Genomic DNA, 21,880 nt, shown 5'->3' with positions numbered 1-21,880 from the left:
GCTTCCCCTTGCTATGATCTCAGTAAAACAATGTCTAGTAATGTATGCTTATTGCTCCTCTGGGCTGGACTATTCAAATGCCCTCCTCGCCGGTCGGTCTCCCCTCCACTGCCATTCATAAAATCCAGGTCATCCAGAATTCTGCCGCCTGCATTCTTACCCGCACCAAACTCCTCTCCCCGATTACCCCAGTCCTGGCCAGACTGCACTGACTGCCTGTCCCAGAGAGGATCGATTTCAAGATCCTCACTCTTGACTTCAAATCCCTCCACTCCTCTGCACCCCCCGACCTTCCTGATCTCTCTCCTCGCAACAGTGCCGGTTGCCTTCGCTCCACTGGGTCTGGCCTCCTCTTTGTCCCCCGAATCCTCCGCTCCACCCTCGGCAGCCGTGCCTTCAGCCGCTACGCCCCGAGGCTCTGGAACTCCCTTCCTCACTCCCTTCGCCTCGCCCCCTCTCTTCCTATTTTCAGGTCTCGGCTAAAGACTTTTCTTTTCGACCGCGCCTTTGGTCACCTTCCTTCCCCTCCCCCCGGCTCGGCCCCGGGATCCGTTACTGTGAAGCGCTCTGAAACGCCGTCCGGCATGGAGGGCGTTATATAAATCCCAAGTTGTTGTTATTGCTGGCATTTACATATGATATGACTGGTCCCACACTGCTTATTTGGTAGCTCTGGGGGAGTGAAGCTAATTGATGTTAAAGCTTTAGAACAAGTTTCTAAGTTATTGGGTATAAACCAGGTGTGGCCAACTTTTTAAAGCGTGCGAAACAAAAAAAGACTGGCGAACTTCCACAACTTTCAGCTCAGTACACTGCCGAGTTATCCAGGTTGCCACATAGCTTCGAGTGATTAGTTTCTGATCTAATTCCGCTTCCGGGGGTAATAATTCCTCCCCCCAAAAATAATTGAAACGGTTATTGCTATGCGCAATTAACCACCGGGTTTAGCCCACAAAATAGTCAGTCCACTTTACAGTATATTCTGTGAAGCGTTGGAAGACATCTCAACAATGTAATAAGGCGCCATTTCGAATGCAAGGATTATTATTATTATCCACTGCTATTTAAAAAAAGCTAAATGTGTAAGCTTGCATTGCATGTATGTTAAAATCTTGCTTTCTCTCCAGCTGAAGTTGAAATCCAACTTGGCCTGACATATCAATCACATTCTTCCTTTGGAGAACGACAACAGAATTACATCTATAGAGCGCCTTTCACGCCGGAATGGATTTTTAACAGATCTTTCCAGCGAGCGTGTGTTTTTGATTACGGTATAGTGTCTGAAAGGTGGTGTTTACAGACATATCAGTTATTGGCATTTTTAATTTTTCGGTCAACCAATCTGCGGTGGAGCTGAACTTGAAAATTTTGAGAGCAGTTCTGCAAGTTAGTTAAGCTTGTGCGGAGTCCTGTAGCTCAGTGGTTAGAGCACTCGCTTTGCAAGCAGGGCCTGGGTTCAATCCCCGGCAGGTCAGGGCGAAACTTTGGCAAGTTTCCTTACTCCACACAGAGCCTAATAATAATCCCTCCAAAAAAAAAAAAAATTGGTCATTTTCAATCCATGACTGTTTGTGGGACATTGCTGTGCGCAATTGGCTGCCGCGTTCGCCCACAAATATACAGTCAATTCACTTTACAGTGGGTTATGTGAAGCGCTTTGGGACGTCCTCCCGACGTGAAAAGTGCTATATCAAATGCGAGGATTATTATTATTAAGCTCAATGGATTTCCATGTAAAACTGCAGTGTTAGAGACAGAACTCTATGCACCAGGCTGCATGGCAGCTTGAAGTCTCTGCATGTTTTGCTATATACTTGGTTTCTGTTGAGACACACATCGGGTTTTGTTTAGTAAATGGAAACCCGCCTGGGATTGTGTGAGCTGGTATGAATCTTTATTGTGTTGCTTTTCTCAGGAGAAATCAGACGGGGGAACCTGTTTTCTCATATAATAATAATCCTTGCATTTGATATAGCACTTTATCATATCTTCAAGACATCTCAAAGCGCTTCACAGGATATACTGTAGACTATTTTTGTCGGCGAAACGTGGCAGCCGATTGCGCACGGCAGTGTCCCACAAACAGTCGTGGATTGAGTTAATATGCATTTTTGATACTGTTGTGGATATTATTATCAGGAACTGGTTTTCGAGGGTTGATTTTTCTCCATTTATACAAATGCTGAATTAAATTGTTCTTTGTGGCTAGATAATAGCGTGCTGTTTAGACAACAGTTGGTTTGGGGGATGGTTTGGGCTGGAATGTTTTGATGTTGAACACCCTCCTGAGTCTCATTTCGCGCTTTGTTTTGCTTATTGCAGAGCTGCCTCAAATATAAGATCAAGCAACAACAAGTTGCATTTGCATAACACCGTTCGCGTCAAGAGGGACGTCCCAAGGTGCAGGGCAGTCTAGGCCTTGGACCTGAGCTGGGGGTTGGAATCGTGTTGGGGGGTGGGGGGGGGGAATGCTTAAGGCAACAAAAAAAAATTGATTGGAGTTTCATAACGCAAGTCTGGTTCCTACTTCTCACCCACTGAGAATCCTGTAAAACGCGACCTTTGGCAGCAGTGATAACATCACTTGGGGATTTAATAGCACCCCGCCTCCCATCACGGGATCCATTATAAATGTGGCAGCTTCCAACAGAACCAGCTCTCCAGAACCCTGAGGCTGACGGTCGTTGTGGATTTGCATTGTTTATACCACAGAGCGTCAGGGGGACGTAGTATCACAGACGTTGCTCACTCTCAACACAAACTCGCACAGTCGCAGGTTAGTCAGCCTTGCTGTCCTAAGAGCTGCGGCTGAGGGATCTCACCTCCACTCCAGCATTGCCCCCAAGCCTCACTCGTCCACTTGCACCCAGTGCTTTCTGGAATTAGTCAAGCAGGGTGTGTCCATTTGGGGGAGTGTTCGCGCACTCCATTTCAAGGAGAAATTTCCATGTGGAGGTGGTGTGTATATGTATAATAACGCTTGCCAGGTTTGGATTCTCTCAGGCATGATGATGGGTTTCCACACGTCCAAAAAATGGCCAGATTAAATATAGCTGAAATTATGTGGCCAGTAGAACCAGAGGACGCGGCATGCGATTGAAGGGGGTAAATTCAGAACAAATCTGTGGAAACACTACTTCAGCGAGCAAGCAGTAAAATTGTTGGACCTGGCTCCCTAGGGGACAGTGGAAGTAGAAATTGTCATTTGTATCAAGAACAAATTAGATAGATTTCTGCTAGAAAATAATATCTGGGGCTACGGAATATAGTTTGGGACAAGACATGTCGAGCGACGGCCAGGATGGTGGAAGGCGAACCAGTTGGACCTTGGTCTTCTTTTGCCTAGCAAATTCCTCTGTTCTTTGCAGCAGGAGGCACTATTTAGCTCGTTGCATTATCCAGAAGCAGAGAAGAAACTCCCTTTGATTGCAGTCGTCACTGACTGATTTACATTGCAGGGTGTTGTAATGGGTGGAAATGCAGTCTAACTCGGCTTAAGTGAAAGCCATGAAATGTGGGCTAGAGGTCGAATGCTCAGGGTATGGTTATATGGTTATTTGACTCTTGGTGGGAATAGAAAACCATGGGTGCAATTCATGCCATTTACATTTCCAATCCAATCTTTCATTTCTTTAACTTTGAAATCTCTAATGGGGCAACGTTGGTCTCATTTGTGATCAATGGAGTCGAAAGCTGGTAAATCCCAAGGCGGGTGGAGGGAGGGGGCTGGAGGATAAAACACCGTTGGTCCTTTTGCATCTACGCTGGTTCTTGTTTGCAATTGACTGACTGTTCGGAAGTCACCATTAACCCTTCAGTAAGTACCACAAACCTCGTCTGTCCGCAGTGCCGCCTCCCTGTTCATCAATTGCTCTGATTGTGTGGCCGCCTGCAGATACACTTGCGCACTTTGTCACCCTGTCGGTATATCATTTATAATTGACGAACCAGGCTTGCAGGCTCTACGCAGATGGTGAGAGTCTTTGCTTCCCTGTCTGCAAACAAGCCGGCGAAGTAGAAAGGATTTGGACATTGTTTTCTTTTTACTACACATTGTGTGTGTACTGTACGGTCGGCTTTTGGCGGTTCAGAGGGAAGGGAGAGGAAATTGAGCGTAAGCGCTGTGTGGCCACCTTACAGAGAGTTCAGTGTGCAGTGTCGACATAAGCATTTGATCCAGGTCCCTGCCTGATTAGAGCATGTTAATGGATGGCCTTGCACAATTCTACAGAGCAGCTGAATGAAAGTCTCTGGCAGTCATTCAGATCATACTGCAGTGCCCCATGTTAATGCAGCAGCTCCCTTAGAAGGTAAGAACTAAATAAAACTATATGAGTTAAAAACTAACACCGTTCTGTCCCTACTACCTATGGATAATCCACAGCTGGAAGCACAGTTTACTGGGGTGTGTGTTTTTTTTTACTCTACAGTTGGTAGCACCCTCCTCTGAGTCAGAATGTTTCGAGTTTCTCATCAGGATTTGCGCTGGAATCCTTTTGGCTAGGAGGATGATAATAATAATCCTTGCATTTGATATGGCGCCTTCTCACGTCTTCGAGGCGTTATTCCAAGGCCTGCGTATTCTTCAGGTAGCTGTTTATAAGAGCCCCGTTGACACTACCTAGATAGAGAAGGGCATTTCTTCTGGCGCGCTGCCAATAATCCTCCAGGTAAATTATTCATTCACCTTGTGGCTGTTTGTAGCTGTGTGTTGTGTGGGAAGATCAGTCACTCCACCTGATGATTGCCGTGAAGCATTTTGAAACATTTCAACTGAATCAGGCGCTATTTTATTTTTGAAAAAGCAAAGCTTTTATTTCATTCTTTTGTCTTCCGTGGAATGTGGTTATGGCCTGTTGAGTTGTGGTTATGTGGATGCTGAATCCATTCAAGTTTTCAAGATTGATGTGGATAGATATTTTGTTAGGTCAAGGTATCAAGGGATACGGAGCGCGAGCGGGTAATTGGAGTTGAGGAACAGATCGGCCATGATCTTGTAGCGTGGCGGAACGGGCTCGAGGGGCTGAATGGCCTCCTCCTGTTCCTGTGTTACAGAGAAGCGTTTATTTCAAGTGATCCAAAGCAGGAGAATCAAACAAGACTTTACTATAGTCCTAATAATCATGATGCTCCCTCTCTAGGCACGTCTTGATTTTTTAAAAAATATATAGTAATAATGAAATCGGCATCTGATTCTGTAATAGATATAAATGTGAATTGATATACCTCGTTGCAAATGTGTGGTGAGAGGAGGGGGGAAATGAGACATCTTGTTTCTTACTCATGTGGATCTAGCAAACAAATGGCAAGCAATAGCAATCCTTTCCTTAAACATTTGACTGGAAATTTAAGTTACTTATGTGAAGATAATCTGTGATGTTTGTGCTTAATTTGTTTTTAGAGAGGAATTTTCCTTTCTTCACAATATTACTCATCAAAAAAATGGGGCGGTTGTGGTGTTCTTTGAACCTTCCCTGTTCGTGTATGTCTAGGCGTTGAGTGTTGCCAAGGTGCTGTACAGTTTGATTTCCCCTAAGGGTCTTGGTTGTAATTGGGAGCTTACACTGTACATACTTATACACATATCTCAAAATATACAGTCAATTCACTTTACAGTCTATCCAATAAAGCGCTTTGAGACGTCTCTTTAAGATGCGATAATGCGCTATATCAAGCGCAAGGATTATTTTTTTTATCGTAAAAACATTCACGAACCAGGCAAAATCGTCTATTTAAAACTTAACTCATGCAAAATGGGGTGGGGCGCGTGTTGGCATTCTCCCAAAGTATCAACGATTTGTGACGTACCCGGCCCCATCCTGCGGTCATGAATTTCTCTCGCCGTCTACCTTTTCCTCTCAATGTCCAGGTGGCAGGTCCACTCACCATCCCCACAAAAAGTACATCAATTTGTCATTCGCCTCAATGCTTTCTGTGGGATGTAGCTGGTGTAGATTAGCTTCAACGTGTGCCTATAAGTCACTGCACTTCAAAGGATCTCATTGTGCGAAGCACTTGGAGACATTGCAGTGTGATAAGACGCTGCATCAAATACGGAATTTATACACCAATTGTATTTATAGAAGTGAGTCACTGCGGGTGTTGCTTTGAAAAGAGACCTTTTCTGAACTGCTTTGTTTCTTTCTTTTTTTTTGCTCGTTTCTTCGGGTCCTAAAGACAATATATGATGTGTTTTGCCTCCAGAGATACTTTTCAGAGTAAATGCCTATTTCTTTTCCTCCAGTCTTGGGAATAGTTTGGGCAAACAAGCTTCAATTAGATGATGGTTATTCTGCCATTCATTTTACAAAGTGTTCAGATCATTTTTTTTATTAAAAAAGAAAACATTTGAGCTGCATATTACTGAGTAATAATAATCCTTACATTTGATAAAGCACCATATCACGTCTTCAAGACGTCGCACTGTGCCTCACTGTAAAGTAATTTGACTGTATTTTGTAGGGGGTAAATCGGCCCCTGCATTGAAATGCTTCCAAAGAGAAGTCCCAAGTGACGATAGTCTCCCAGAACTAACATTTTGGCAGTCATTCTTCAAAGTGTTCCTTTTAACTGAGGAACGATTGGCTCAGTTGTTCGAGCTCTCGCCTTTGAGTCAGAAAGTTGTGGGTTCGAGCCCCTGTTGGGACTTTTAAGGTCTTAGCTTCGGCGGACGATCCATCTCTTTGCCATTCTTCAGAATAAACCACATTAAACCAAGGTGCTGTCCTGCCTGTTCCAGGTGGGTATAGAGACTCCATGAACATTAGAATTTGCTTGGCAAAAGAAGACCAGGGTCCATCCAGTTTGCCTTCCGCCATCCTGGCAGTCGCTTGACATGTTGTGTCCCAAACTATATATTGTATTCCGAAAGATTATTTTCTTTTTAAACATTGTTACTTTTTAAACATCTTAATCGAGTTTTGCATCAACGGTCTTCAGAAGCATTTCATTCTTAGCTTCTGAAGAATGGTTTCCTGATTTCACTTTAACCCACCACTTTTTGCCGCTGCTTTTTTCTGTGAAGGAATGCTTGGAGCAGAAGATGGGTAAATAGACTTCTTTCAATCATTCAGCAAGTCAAGATCTTGAATGGGAGGAGTGGGGGGGACTGGTTAGTTCTTTGGCATTTTGCCTCTAGGATTATCTTGTTTAATTTGCTTTTTTTATTCAGATCTTTAATGTAGTTTTTAGATGTTTAGTACTGGAACAATTATTAAAATTCAGAGCTATTTGTGACATTTGAGTGATATTCATTGTGGAAACAAACTGGGTTGGTGTCAGAGTCCGCCGTAAACTTATTAAAAGAAGACAGCCCAGGGATTTTTTTTTTCTCTTTGGACCGTAAACACTCTCCAGGGATAAGTAAAAGTAACTTCTGAAATTATATTATTTTGATCTTGAACTTTGATTTTGCTTTCTCAACAACAATTTGCATTTACACAGCGCCCCTCGGGTAGCGTGTAAATGCAAATTGTTGTCGAGAAAACAAAATGACCGCTTGACAGCGGCGGCGGTGTATGATGGCGGGGAGGGAGGTGACCGTGCGCACGGTCGAAGAGGAAGGTTTTCAGGCACGATCTGAAGATGGGGGAGGAAGGAAGACATTTATCCAAGCCCCTCTGATGTTATTGGCTGGGACTATTGCACACGGTGCTGTAAATTGTATGCCAGCTGAGAGCATTTCTACCACTGTCTTGTGCTCTTCATTGCTCGCTTTCAAGGCGTTATCCATCCATGATGAGTCGGCTCACTGATAAGCTCAGCCTGTCTGGAAACATAACTGCTGTGCTGGGAGCGACCCTGAGGCAGGAATGCACTGGAATGTGCAGTTTGTTTCACTCGCTCTCTTCCTCGTTCACTCCCAGGGTTGAGAGAACATGGCATATGTGAGAGTGGCTTGAAATAAAGACATTTGGGTGTAATTTTGCTGAGCTGATTCGCCTCCGCCCTTTTCTCCTTCAAGTTGTTTGAAGTCCATTTGCGCCGGAGACGGTTAGAAATACTAAGTAAGTGCGTTGAAAGCTTTTAAAAAGCTTCTCAGAAACCTTTAACCTCTCTGTGTGTTTATCCTCTGAGGTCCAGCGGCCTTACCCAGCTCTCCAGTCACCAGTGTTCCCGGCACTCATCTGCTGTGTTGAAACGTGGGAGTAAGAGTGTTCTGTACGAATTACTATTATAAAATCTCAGCAGTCGGTGGAAGCCGTTGGAAATAAAGCCAGCTTTATATGAGCAGCGACCGGAGTTTCTTCCTTAAACAACTTTAAATTTTAAAACCCACCCCACCCATATCAACAAAGCAGACTTATTTGGCTGAATAGATATCCATTGTTCATGGAATTGTACAATTTTAGAGTTCAGAAGGGGGCGGCCATTTGGCCCATCGAGTTGCGCCAGCGCTCTGAAAGAGCTAACCACTTAACCTCCCTTGCCCTTTCCCCTGTACTTTTTTTTTTAAAAAAATATAAAAATGCTTAACCTTTTCAAATGTTTACCCGATTTTCTTCCAGGAAAGCTATTATGGGCCCTGCTTCGGTGACCGTTTTTGGTAGGGCATTCCGTATCCTAATTCGCCCTCTTTGTGTCAATTAACCCTCACACGTGCCATGTGTTCTCTCAACCCTGGGAGTGAACGAGGAAGAGAGCCGTATCGACCTGTCTGCTCCCTCGGCGCAGCAGGCTCTGGCTCGCTTCACATCTCCGCCCCACCGTCAGCGGTCAGGCCTTCAGCCTCTCTGCCCCCACCCATTGGAACTCCATCCCCCAGCCCCTTCGCCTTGCCTCCTTCCAAGCCTCGTCTCAAGACCCTCCTCTTTGACCGTGCATTCAGCTGCCCTCCACCCCTCCCGATCCCAACCCCCTAGTCAGGTCCAAATCCCTGACTGTCCAGCGCCTCGGGACGTCCTCACGACGTGAAAGGCGCTATGCAAATGTAATTCGTTGTTGTTAATCTCACCTTTTTTTTTGTTCCTAAAACTTCACGCTGCTCTTGTCTGTAAATATCTGTTGGGTGTCGGGAGTTATTCTGCTGATAAAATTGCATCATGCACCGTGCTTGCATATCCCATGTAGAACTGAAAGGCTGGTGTATAGCTGTGGATGAATGATTCTATTATATCGACCGCATTGTCTTTGCAGTGGGTGGGTTGCCGTGCCTGGCGCAGGGCTGATTGGAGTTTTCCTTGTTTACACTGCAGCGCAGCAGGTGATAAGACTGGAGTGGCTCTCTGTCAAATTAACTTGCTGTGGGCAGCTTTTCCATTCCCATGGGAACCATGGTGCCAGCCGGTAACTAACATTGCTGGTTTCACATCGCTTCAGGCGTGTCCGCCGTAAGACCCACTGTGGACCCAGCCCGACTCTGGTTTGCTTGCGGGCCAACGCCCTGACCGCTCTGGGGCAACCCTTTTCCAAAACCACTTCACCTCGCCCGCTGTCTTCCAAACCCTTGAAAACCCAGCAATCTAATTGTGTTTTGTCGACTTTTCGCCCGCAAAAATGTACCCACAATCCATGCACTGCGCAACGCAGTGCTTTCGGACGCATGCGTTGTTGGTATGATTATTGGTGCTGTTTCACACGCAGTCATTACTTTTCCTTTCCCAGTATTCAAATCTTTCCCCTCTGTGATCTGATTCAGTGTGGAAGACAGTGTAAGTGTTAGTTAACGTGCTCTTTTGCCTCCTGTGCCTTTGTATCCCCAGACCCACCTATTATTGACTTGAAATACAAGCCAATTATAAACTGGAAGTGCACTCAAAGTCAAATGGACACTGACATGCAGATTCCTTCCCCTTGTTTTTAGCGTGTACTATCTACCCACTGTCTCGCTTTGTGCCTGCAGTGCAATCTAACACCACTTCCCCTCTGAATAGTAAAATAGTTTTTATACCCAGGACACTGGAGCCTGACCTGCTGAGACTCATTCCTGTGTTGTGCCCACTTCAAGTCAGTTCTATTGATCAAGTCAAACTCGTAAACGGAGCTTGGTCACACAGCGGCTATATCCGGGCAGTGGCATTGAGATTACATCAGTGAAGCAGAATTGCTCTTTCCATATCAGGGTGGATCAATTTAATCCAGCTTCATTTAGTGCACTCTCTCCAATTACTGAGCAAAGTTATTACACTGGCGACCACAGTAAAAAGTGCTCATGAACCCATATATCTCATTTAAATGAATCGCCCTAGCGAGATGATCTACACAATGAGTATGTGTGTATTTTCTCTCTCTCTCTCTCGCTCCGAAGATGCTAATTCAAGGAACAACGACGACTGTATTCATAAAATCCGAGCAAAGTAGCAGAGAAACCATCAATTCAGTCCATCATCTCCGCGGATGTTTTTCTCTATAATGTGAGCCGGCTCACATTATCCCGCTTCCTCATTACCCGGTAGATATAATCATTTACTGTTCACCCCATCATAATTTTAATAATCTTGCAGAGCTGTACGGGGTCCATCCTTAAGCTTCAGTCAAAGAGGCCTCAACTGTTGCGTGTTACGTTAGTGGAGGGTGAGCAGCCCACCAACCAAGCGGGTGTACAGCACGCAAGTACAGCAGGTGGGCACAACACACAAATCGATTGGATCTGACAACATTCTGGTTGGCACTGGAACCTTTCCATCAGAGTCAGCGACATGTGCAGACCTGCAACACAACTGTGGTTCGATGTAATCAGCAGACTGGGTGAGGTTCGATCTCTGTCGTGATGGTGGTCCGTAATATACATTGGTGCGTCAACTGTGGAGGCGACTCTCGGCTTAGTGCAGTATCTGTTCTGCAGCCGCCCCATTTAAAGCTCTCAGACGCTGGTGTTTTATAATGGCATTAGTACTAGAACTTCAAAGATAGGTAGTGCGGTACAGATTTTTGTTGATAAGTCAATGGCATTGATACTACAGCGGTAAAAATCTGGAAAAGTTACTCTTTCTGAAATGGGGCAGAATACAGTATTGTTGGTAATGGTACCCAGGTCACCAGTTTCCTTGGGAAGCAAGTGAGGAGGGAAGCTTTTTGCCCACAAAATACGCAGTCACTACACTTTACAGTATATTCTGTGAAGCGCTTTGAGGTGTCTCGAAGACGTGATAAGGCACAATATCAAATGCAAGGATTATTAGTATTTTCTTCTTTTGCACACAGCGTAACAGCAAGTCTTAAGTAAAAGAGAGATGGTGCTGAACTAGAGGAGTCAGCCGGATAGAGAGTAAACTGTAAAGAGCCTGTCTCTCGTAACCACACCGTATCCTTCAGACAATAAATGAGACTTGAACCCGCAGTGGACGAGCTGACCTTGTGTAATCCGATTCCTGTGCAGAGGCCGATGCAGAAAACTGCACCTTTTGTGCTGGGGCTTGCAAAGACTTGCAGATCTATTCCAAAACTGATGCATTTTCAATTTTCTTGACTAAAGCATTGAGTGCCCTCGCTAGAATATTGACTGATGTTTTCCTACCGTACAGTTGCAGTTTCTCCCAGCCTTATTTATTGCCTCATCCCTTTTACAACATAATATGTAAACTCCCAGAATTAGTCAGCTGAAGCATCATAATGACTTGCATTATAACTGTCTAGACCGGTCGGTTGCTGCTGAATTTCTGAGCTCTGTACGAACCACGATGTCGGTTCGTGTGCGAGGTATTTGTCAACAGTGATGAGTTCTGAAGCAGGTGGAGCACTTGCAAGTGAGCCAGAGATTTACTGCCTTTTTGAGGACGCTAACATTACCTCGACTGTGCCTTTCAATGGAGAGCAGAATAAGTTAGTGGCAGTGTATATAAATGCTGAATGAGGTTTACTTCTATTAAACGCACGACAGAACGTGCATGCTACACTGTGCCCCAATTCCTCCCCGCTGAAATCTAAGAAAAGCATGTCAATAACTCACTGAAACTCACCAAAATCTGTTTCACGTAATGGTACAAACTTGTTTATTTCAGTGTGCTCCACCTGACCGAGCTGGCTCTGCAGTTCAGAAGTCCCATCTGGTGGTGCGAGACGTGACCTCAAAGCACAAATGGTTTTCAGCTTTTTAACAACCCTTAAAAGATTAAGCTGATTCCAGGAAACGTGAGCTTGTTGAGCTCAGGTTAAAAGTAGAAGCATAGATATTGGACATTGGTTTGAGGTTGTGATCGAGTCAAATGATATTGGGTGGTTTGTTCGTGGACGCATGGATGCGCGCATGCCCAACGACGACGACAACTTGCATCTATATAGCGCCCCTCACGCAGGTCAGCATCCCAGAGAGCTCGACAGTGGCGGAACCCGACTGGAGGGAAAGATGATAGGACGAAGAGGAAGGGCTTCAGGCATGACCTGAAGTTGGGGCAGGAAGGGGTAAGTGGGAGGGATAGAGGAAGGGTATTCCAGAGTTTCGGGACGTAGTGGCTGAAAGCGCGGCCACCGATGGTGGAGCGGAGGGGATGAGGGACACGCAGGAGGCCGGAGCCAGGGAGTAAGCAGGAGTAGTGAGTTGCAGTTAGAATCTAATTTGTGTATTCATTGTAAGATGCCTGAAAGGATTTTGTCAGGCGGGATATCTATAGATCTGATTTGTCTAGCTAGCAATAGCCTAGTGCTTTGTGTGGGTGGATGCTAACCATCCACAATAATGGGTTGTGAGACTTGTACAATTCTTGAATAACATGTTTGGATCAAGCAATAGGTGCACGGAAAGTTAGGCTATTGAATATGGAAGGGGTACAGTAGGAATAAAAGCTCTACCACAATTTAATAAAATGTAATAAGAAGAGGATTGATGGGCTCCACCTATTCCTGTTCATTTACTGGACATGGCTGTATTCTCCACAAAGTAACTCATCTTGTAATGGCTACGGGGCTGGAATGTTTCGGGGTTAATGGTCACGTCCTGCATTTTCAGGGTTACACTCAGGCCAGTAAACGTATCAGGATCCCCCTGAACGATAGGCAGAGACATCAATGGCCCGATGTCGTATCTTATCAGTTGAGCAATACTCGGTAGACTTTCCCAGAGAATACGATTGAATGTCAAAGGACGAGAGTTCCAGGAGTAAGCAAATTAGTTTGGCTAATATCACGAGTCTCTCAAGGGATGGAATGGTTAATGAACTCCAAATGACTTTCAGTGAGTACCAATGGATAGTAATGACAGAGGATTCCTGTTGCTGGAAAGGGTGTGAGATTAACCCAGAGTTAAAACCCTTGTACCCAATGGAGTGCCTACACTTCCCCCACAGCAGTGTGATTGTGAGCAGGAATATATGAGAAGCTGCGATTATCATCCCATTGCAGCATGCTGTGATACCAGTGTTATTTGTTGGCTTATTGATCTATAACTTGATAGATTACGTGCCCTGAGTATCCTTCCCTTCTCGTGTATAAATTGTTCCATTTAAATGAGGTCATGAATTCAACGCGTAATCCAAGGAATTTGGCAAACATTTACCCAACGACCTCATTGCTGAAACTTTCCATTGAAGCCTGGAGAAACCCCAAGTTGATATGAAATGGAAGGTTAGCTTCCCGAATTGGGGTTGAGCTCAGATAATGGCCGTTGTCCCGCGCCTTGGGACATCCCTCTGACATGAAAGGCGCTCTATCCATGTAATTTTTTATTGTTCTTGTGTATCTCACCTCTAGGCTGTGCGAGAGGACATGGGTTAGATTCCCGGTCAGGCAAGTTTCCTTACTCCACACGCCTCTGTTTACCTAGCAGTAAGCAGTTACCCGATTGTTAGTCGATTGGCAGATTGCTTTCCAGGGGTAATCATCCCTTCCAAAAAAAATAGTAATTTGGTCACTCAATCCACGACTGTTTGTGGGACGCTGCTGTGTGCAATTGGCTGCCGCATTTCGCTCACAAAATATACAGCCAATTCACTTTACAGTTTATTCTATGAAGCGCTTTTGAGTCATCTTGAAGCTATGGTAAGGCGTTATATCAAATGCAAGGATTATTATGATTATTATTATTATGTCCTGGCTTCTAGCTTGTGTCTGAGTTATGGCAACAGCCCACTGGCATTTACCGTTTCTCTGATTTTGGTTTTCAGACGGCAACGATCAGAATGGAGGTGGGCTGTCGAACGAGCCGCGATTGTGAGTCGCTGGAACTGGCTTCAGGCTCACGTATCAGATCTGGAGTACCGCATCCGGCAACAGACAGACATCTACAGGCAAATCCGGGCCAACAAGGTAGGTTTGGGTGTGTGTGTGTCTGTGTGAGGGAGTGTCTCAGTCTGTTTTTTTTTCGGTCCACATGGCTCAGTACTGCTTTGGTCAGCGCCTTTACCCACCCACGAAGTCATCTGTCCCCCAAAAGGCTGTGGATTATGGCTGGATCCACTCAAATTTTCAGGACTGAAGTGGATAGATATTTGTTAAGTTACGGTATTAAGGGATATGGGGCAAAGGCGGTTAATTGGAGTTGAGGTACAGATCAGCCTTGATCTAACAGAATGGCAGAACAGGCTCGAGAGACTGAATGGCCTCCTCCTGTTCCTATGAAAAGTAAACTTCATTAAGGAAGTTGAAAGGATGGTTCTACTCCTTTTAAAAAAAATCAACTTGGTTTCCACTTGCCAGGCTCAATCTCCAGCTTGAATGTGATCCGTGGTGAGAATGATGTATCTATGGCGTAAATCTGCGTGACTCCCAGTTAAAGTATTTCATGACGTTGCTGAACCTCTTGCTGTGTTTCTCTGTGGGGAGGAGGGGAAATCCTTTTTATTTACGTATTAAATTGCTCTGTTTAGATCTCACACTGGAATTACAAGTAAAGTGAAGGAGTAATAACCTTTCCAAAAAAAAATAATAATTTGGTCACTCAATCAATCCACTGCTGTGTGCGATTGGCTGCCGTGTTTCGCCCACACAATATGTAGTCAATTCATTTTATAGTATAATTCTGTGAAGCGATTTCAGACGCCTTGAAGACGTGATTGGCCGCTATATCAAATGCAAGGATTGTTATTATTATGAAGGATTATTGTATTTAATGTTGAAAGTGTACCTTGAATTTTTCTAATCTTCCCGGAAGGGATCTTACAGTTGGTGTGTGTCAGAGTCGTTATGCAGTCCTGTTTATCAAATTGCTAATCAGAGGTTTACTGTGAGGGCAGAGTTGTCAAGGAAACTGGATCCTTAGTAATATCCTGGATTTTTTTTTAATCTCGATTGTTGGCTGATGGTTGCACATTTCTTGTGAACGTACAATTCTCGTCTCTCTCTGTTTTTCTTGGTGTGAAAGTTTGCTTTCCCTCCCTTCTCCCTTCCTCAAAATGGGGGAGAAACTCAGCATCACAGTCTTGTAAGGGGGAGACTAGAGAAACTAGAGGTTTTTCAGTGGGATTCGGAAATACTAGGAGACCTGCTAGAAAGGTGTTGAAAATAATGAGGGAGCTTTGATGAGGTACACAGGTAAAACTCTTTCCACTAACTGGTGAGTCACTAATTAAAGGGCATAAGATTTACATTACCAAAAAGCACAGTGAAGATTTAGAAGAATATTTTTACATTTCATAGGGCGTGAGGGAAAGGGCAGGGGAGTGAAAGCAAAGGGAGAGCTTCAGAAACCCTTCACAGATACGGTTAGCCAAATGACTTCCTTCAGTGCTGTAAATTTCTATGATGAGTTATAGTCAGAGACGCATCGTGAGTCAGTTGCTTCAGTCCCTCAATCAATGCACAGGGCTGTTGACCTTGTCCCAAGCATCTTCAGATGCCAGTGTGGGTTTGGTTGAGCAATGCTTAAGCTGTGAGTACTGATTATGTCACTGGACAGGGCTGTCACTCTGGTTTCAGGAGAACTGAATGGATGAATGATTGGTTGGTTGATGTGAACCTTTTGATCCCGGTACACTGTGTTTTATTTTATCCACTAGAATGTGGTCAAAAGTATAAGGCTCATGAAATCTTTATTCTGTGCACATGTGAACTGTGAAGTCGTGTTACAATTATAGATTTAGTCCAATCCAAGTCGATATCTGTAGCACATTTTGAGCTAAGTAAACTGAGAGATGTTGAATCCAGGCTAAAGTGAACTCGATTTGAGGACTGTTTTTCTGAAGAGCAGGGGAATGGGAATATAGCAGATGGATCCAGGGATACTTAGAATGATCATAGGCATGATGAGGAGGGAAAGGAGCAAGGGAATGGGATCAGGTGACTCCAGTGGGTGGGGGGAGCGAGCACCAGATACAATGGTCCAAATAGCTTTCTGGGATTCCAGGGCAAAAGTAATGATGATAATGCAAAAGTGGTGGAAAATGCAACGTAGATTACAACAAATGATGTTTATATAGCGCCTTTCATGTTGGGAGGATGTCCTAAGGTGTTAGACAGTCAGGGGTTTGCATTCAAGCTGGGGGTTTGGAATCGAGGAGTAAGGTGGGAGGGAGGATACATAGAATATATGGCTTGGAAAGAGGTCATTGGGTCCAACCGGTCAATGCCAGTGTTTATAGGCCGCACAAGCCTCTATTCCCCTCTCCTATTATCCCTCTTATGCCCTGGTCTTTCACATATGCATCAAGTTTCCTCTTAAATACATTGAAACTTCAGCCACAGTTTCCAGCAGTGAGTTCCACATTTTCAAACCAGCTGCGTAAAGAGGTTTCTCCTAAACTCCCCTTTTAGACCTACCGCTGGCTGCCTTTTATTTATGTCCCTCGGTTTGGACTCATTGGAAACACCCACCCAACGACCACCTTGTGATATCCTTTCCTTGCAGCGGAAAAAGTGTGGCACTGAATCTTAAATGTTTTCCCGTAGGGTTCGATTGCGCTCGGAGATTCTGCACCCCCAGATGACTCGAGCCGGCTTACAGCAAGCAACCCAGATGGCGTCGATTGCGTCTCTCACAATGAAGTGAAGGCCAATGGCCCGGGCAGCAATCCGTCTTCACTGCCCAAAATCCTGGGTAAACAGGTAAACATCGCCCTCAAAATACACGGTCAATTCACTTTACAGCGTAGGCTCGAAGATGTGAGGAGGCGCTGTATCAAATGCAAGGATTATTAAATTATTATTATTAAACGGGTTGGATTTGAAAGGTGATGTTTATCTGAGGGGAGTAATGTGAGCTGCGCTTCAGTGCCTGTTCTACAAAGCAGTGGATGAGTTGATCTGCATCCACTTTATTGTGCCCTTCAGCGGGTAGCAGCTTTAATGATGGCACCGACGACCTTTGATTGAGAATTAAATATGTATTTCAATAATATACCACGGTACGCGGACAAAGCAGTAAATTCAGATTAGAGAGGATGGCTCCAGTGTGGGCAGTGAGGCTCGATAAGCCTGTGCCGTGGTTTTTAAGGAGTCTTAAAACTGTTTCCATTGAAGAGATTAGATTTTTTTTTACACACACACGCAGGGTTGTTAGGATATGGAATGCCCTGCCTAAAATGGTGCTTGAGGCAAAATCCGTATTAGCTTTTAAGAATGAATTAAATATTTCAAAGGGAGAAATGTAGACTTGTTTGTGGGGGACACTGCTGTGCGCAATTGGCTGCTGCGTTTCACGCACAAAACATAGTCGATTCGCTTTACAATATATTCTGTGAAGGGCTTTGAGACGTCTCGAAGATGTGATGAGGCGCTGTTTCAAATGAAAGGATTATCAAATATAACATATATATATATAGAAAGTTGTAAGGAAAAGGCAAGAGGATTGGACTAAACGGTTCAATCTTTTTGCACAGCTATGATGAGGGCAAATGGACATATTCTGTACTGTAACTTTTGTGTGTGGATTAATGTGCTGCTTCTGGTTGCCCCGTCTGACTAGAATATCTGGCCTTACCTCTGGTTTCTTTTCAGGTCCTTCTCCCTATTCATCCTGTAGAAAATATGACCACGTGTTCCACACCAACGGAGCTCACACCCACAAAGCCCTGCATCCACCCCAGGCCGGTCAACGGAGTGGTCAACAGGTAAGGTGTTGCTGTAGTGTAGAGTTAGTTACACCTCCTAGTTGTAGGAGTTTCCTTCTTTTTAAGGAAATTGGGAATGTATCAAGGAGAGTGTTGGCCGCCGCTGAGTGACTTAGATTGAAATGTTGAATTGTGCTGGTGATCCCTCGATTGCCTTTAGGAAGGAGAGGGAAGCTCAACGTGTAGTGACTCACTGGGAGAGTCGGTGACGATACAGATCACATGCAGGCGTTAGGCGTAAGCTTTGAGACGTCTTGAACACGTGATAAGACGCTATATCAAATGCAAGGATTATTATTGTTAATATTATAACTTCTTCCTTCCCCGCAGTGTCCACAACCTGCTTCCGGACAGCAGTTCCACCGACAGCTCAGATGCGGAGGAGCTGTTGAACAAGAAGCAGAGGCTAATCATGCTGCCCGCACCTCCCGATAACACCTGTGTGGCAGCCAGAGCCCGTCCAGTGCTGAGCTGTAAGAAGCGAAGGCTAGTCAGGCCCAACAATGTCCAACCTCTCAGCAGGAAGGTGAGCCATGATGTTTAGAATAATTAACTAAGTTGTGAACTTACTCAGCTTGGTTCAGTCAATTGCACCTTTTGAGTCCGCGAGTCGGAAGGTTTTTCGGATTGCAAAGTTAAACCTGTTCAGGTGGGTGGTAATGATCGCTGGACACTATTAGAGAAGGGAGTTGCACCCGGTCGACAATCCTCCAGGTAAACTGGGTATTCACTTTATGGCTGTTTATAGAGTCTTGTTTCCATAACCTTGTTTCCTTAGCCACAAAATATACATTCAATTCACTTTACAGTATATTCTGTGAAGCGCTTCGAGAAGACTCGAAGGTGTGATAAGGCGCTGTATCAAATTAAAGGATTATTATAAATCTGAATGCTGCATTTGCCTACAAATAAATAGACTTGAAGCACCTTAAGATTGATTGCTGAAGATGCTACATCAGGGCTAAAATAGTGTCGGTGTGTACACCTCTCGACAGTGCACTGGGGTGTGGGACTAAGACTGCGAGATGCATGAGTTGCCTTCCTGAGATGTGATGATTGTGAACATAGCCGAGATCTGGACCAGCTGTCAGAACTTGCCCTCGGGAAAGCCCCAGCGACCGCGATTACAGGATTTAATTGATTAAAAACAAACGAGGAATGCAGCGAACCTCTTGATTTAGTGCTGTTGACGTGATAATTGAAGTAACGTGACGTACTGCGTTAAATTATTGCGGTGTGTGTGTCTTGGTTCGTGCGCGTGTGTGAGTGAGGAGTGAGTTGTTTTTTGCTGTTGACCGTGGTTTATTTTGCTGTTGGCAGGTGCAGCGTCCCCTCACAGTGAAGTGTAACTGTGACGTCACCACCTCGTGCATCATGTGCGGCTCCAGGAATCCCGTCTCGCAGGAGCATCACTACGACATGCCTGTGTCGGAGCGCCTGGCACTGTTAGATCCCTGTCTGCACCCGGTCCTCTCCTTCTCCGACGGTACGTGTTCCCGAGGCGGCAACTCAACCGGCCAAGAATCCCTGGAAACAAGTTTTCCCGCTGCGGCTATTCCTATTCCCCTGCTCGTTCCCCAACTTGCCGGTTCTAATTCCCGCACTGCCATTTCCCCAGCACGTGATCTAAGTCTCTTGAGAGGTGCTGGTAAGAGTGTAGTGTACAGAGAATGAAGAGGGCCGTTGGTATAATCCTCTTTTAATCTTGCCGAGCGATGGGGGCGGATCAGCAAGGTGACAGCTGGGAAGGCCTTGGAGTTTATTATTCCACTTGTTTTTTTTAAAAAAAACCTAATTTATCCGAAGCCCAGTTACGTTCCCGCTCGGAAAGTGTTTACCAAATGGGTTAGGAAATCAGATGACATCCGCAGCTGGTCACGTAGACGCCTTCCAAGCGGTGGGTATTGTGCGGTCTGAACCAGATGAAGATTATAAACAGGAACTTTCCTGAATCTCCGAACCCCTGGAGCTCTCTCAAGACACGGGTGTCCTGTCTTGTTTACTTGCCGAGTCTCCATCCTCTGGCAGCTGGAGGGAACTGCAGCTCAATCCGAGGGGCGAAAGAGAGGAGAGCCTCGGCTGCGGAACTCCTCTCCTCCACGCGGGGGGAGTTGGCCAAGTGGGGAGCCGGCCAGCAAGGGCCGCCGCCTCTGGCCGCCTGTTGCCGCTCAAGTTGACCGCGCGCTGATTGGATTAGCGTTTGAACAGCGAGGCACGTCGCGGTTCTCGCCATCTGTTTTTAAATGCTGCTTACCAGAGGATTTAAAAATAGGGTTTGACAGCGGTCATAAAATCTCCCCTCCCTCCCCCCCCATCACCAGAAAAGGAGCATTGTGAGATATTGTGGGGAATTGGGAGTAATTTGGACCAACGCGGGTACAGTGGGGGAAGAGTGGGGCAATGGGCATAAAATGACTCCAGTGGGAGAGCTCGGACCAGCAGAGATACGCACAGTGAGCCAAATAGTGTGCTGTAGACTTCCTATGAACAAAAATACCTGGTCAATTAGTTACATTGGAAACAAATGAATATCTTGCTGAATTTGGACGAGAGAGAGAGATGGGTCAAGCCACTGAGAGAAACTCCTCACTCTTCTGTAATTGTGCTGTGCAACTCTCAACATCCACCCAGGCAGACAGTTTTCGGTCTTGTTCAAAGGGCCGCACACCTATGAATCGGCTCAGTGTCATGCTCCGCCATTGTCAAGCGCTCTTGAGAAGCTACCCTGCATGAGGGGGCACTATATAAATGCTGCTGCTGTTGTTGAACTCCGTGCTGCACTAGCATCGACTGAGATTATGAGCCCAAGTCCCACTATATATGGGCTGATGAGAGCTCTGTGGCCTCAGTTTGGTGGGTGCTACTTCGTTCCATGGCTGTGAGGTCGTGTGAAGTCCAGTCTTACTCTGTGAATTGGTCAAATATTTTATGTCATGTGAACGTTTGTGCTTTCCGTTTCCCCTCAGATATCCCACTAAACACGCACTTCCAGCCTTTGCTAAAGGGCCATTGGCAAAATAAACCACTGGAGAGGAGCAAAGCTTCCAAAAAGCTCTCACTAAAGCACCGTGGCTTGCTAACGGGCAGCTTGTCAGACCCATCGCGAAAACTGGCCAACTCCATTCTCACTTCAGCCAGTAAGTATGAGGATGTTGTTTTCTTTCTGCCTGAGTCCCGTTATTGCCCAGAGATTTCTGCCCTGTAAGACTGAGGGTCAGGAGTTTGAACCGTTCTTCTCTCTCCCCCACCCCTCACTGCACCCCGGCTCGGCATCCAATTCCACCAATGTGAAGCACTTAAATGTTGTCCTACATGATGGGCGCTATAGAGGGCAATGTTGATGATCCTTTGCAGTTGGATTGTCTTTTAAAGTATTGAATATTTTTGAAGACACTTCCCTTCTCACTCACTCTGTATGTGTATAGATGTGTGTGTGTGTCTGTCTCTCTCTTAAAGTCACTGAGCACCAAGCGCTTCCATTTCCCAGGATCTTGAGCCTTTCAAACAAGGGGACAATCGATTGGTGGCAGGTGTAGGTTTTAAAGACTCTGCTTCTCCTTTGCAGAATATTCCCACAATAAGAATCGGACAGAGAAGACGTTTAAACAGCACTCTGATGATCTACTATGTGTCTCTAAGCTGGGAAGCTCGTGCAACACACACGGGCCCGAGAGACTGCAGAACAAGAAGAGGCAGCGGGAACACTCAGCGGAATACACAGAAGGTGTGTTTTATTGTTTATAATCAAACACAAACCTGACCTCAGCACATCAAAAACAACCTGGGAGGATCTTACACTACTGGGTTCTGTTTGAGGCGTCCCATTAGCACCTGTAGATCAGAAAGTTGTAGATCAGCCCACAAATTGTACAGTCAGTTCACTTTGCAGTATATTCTGTGAAGGGCTTTGAGACGTCTTGAAGACGCAATAAGGCTCTGTATCAAATGCAAAGATTATTATTATT

The 21,880-nt window shown here is 45.3% G+C and overlaps 1 protein-coding gene across 2 annotated transcripts in view; it reads left to right on the top strand.

The window, feature by feature from the left end:
- The window catches only part of kansl1b (KAT8 regulatory NSL complex subunit 1b), a 67,429-nt gene that overhangs the window by 42,449 nt on the left and 3,100 nt on the right, over window positions 1-21,880 (top strand). For both annotated transcript variants that reach the window (XM_042343358.1, XM_042343357.1), the window contains 7 exons: window positions 14,037-14,178; window positions 16,756-16,911; window positions 17,803-17,915; window positions 18,246-18,441; window positions 19,236-19,401; window positions 20,882-21,052; window positions 21,481-21,639. In XM_042343358.1, coding sequence (XP_042199292.1) covers window positions 14,037-14,178; window positions 16,756-16,911; window positions 17,803-17,915; window positions 18,246-18,441; window positions 19,236-19,401; window positions 20,882-21,052; window positions 21,481-21,639 — 1,103 coding nt within the window. The remainder of the gene's footprint in view (window positions 1-14,036; window positions 14,179-16,755; window positions 16,912-17,802; window positions 17,916-18,245; window positions 18,442-19,235; window positions 19,402-20,881; window positions 21,053-21,480; window positions 21,640-21,880) is intronic.

The sequence above is a fragment of the Callorhinchus milii genome, unplaced genomic scaffold (assembly GCF_018977255.1).
Source record: "Callorhinchus milii isolate IMCB2004 unplaced genomic scaffold, IMCB_Cmil_1.0 Scaffold23, whole genome shotgun sequence".
NCBI classification, from domain to species: domain Eukaryota; kingdom Metazoa; phylum Chordata; class Chondrichthyes; order Chimaeriformes; family Callorhinchidae; genus Callorhinchus; species Callorhinchus milii.
Note: the sequence above shows the minus strand (reverse complement) of the source record. Positions and strands in the feature narration are given on the sequence as shown.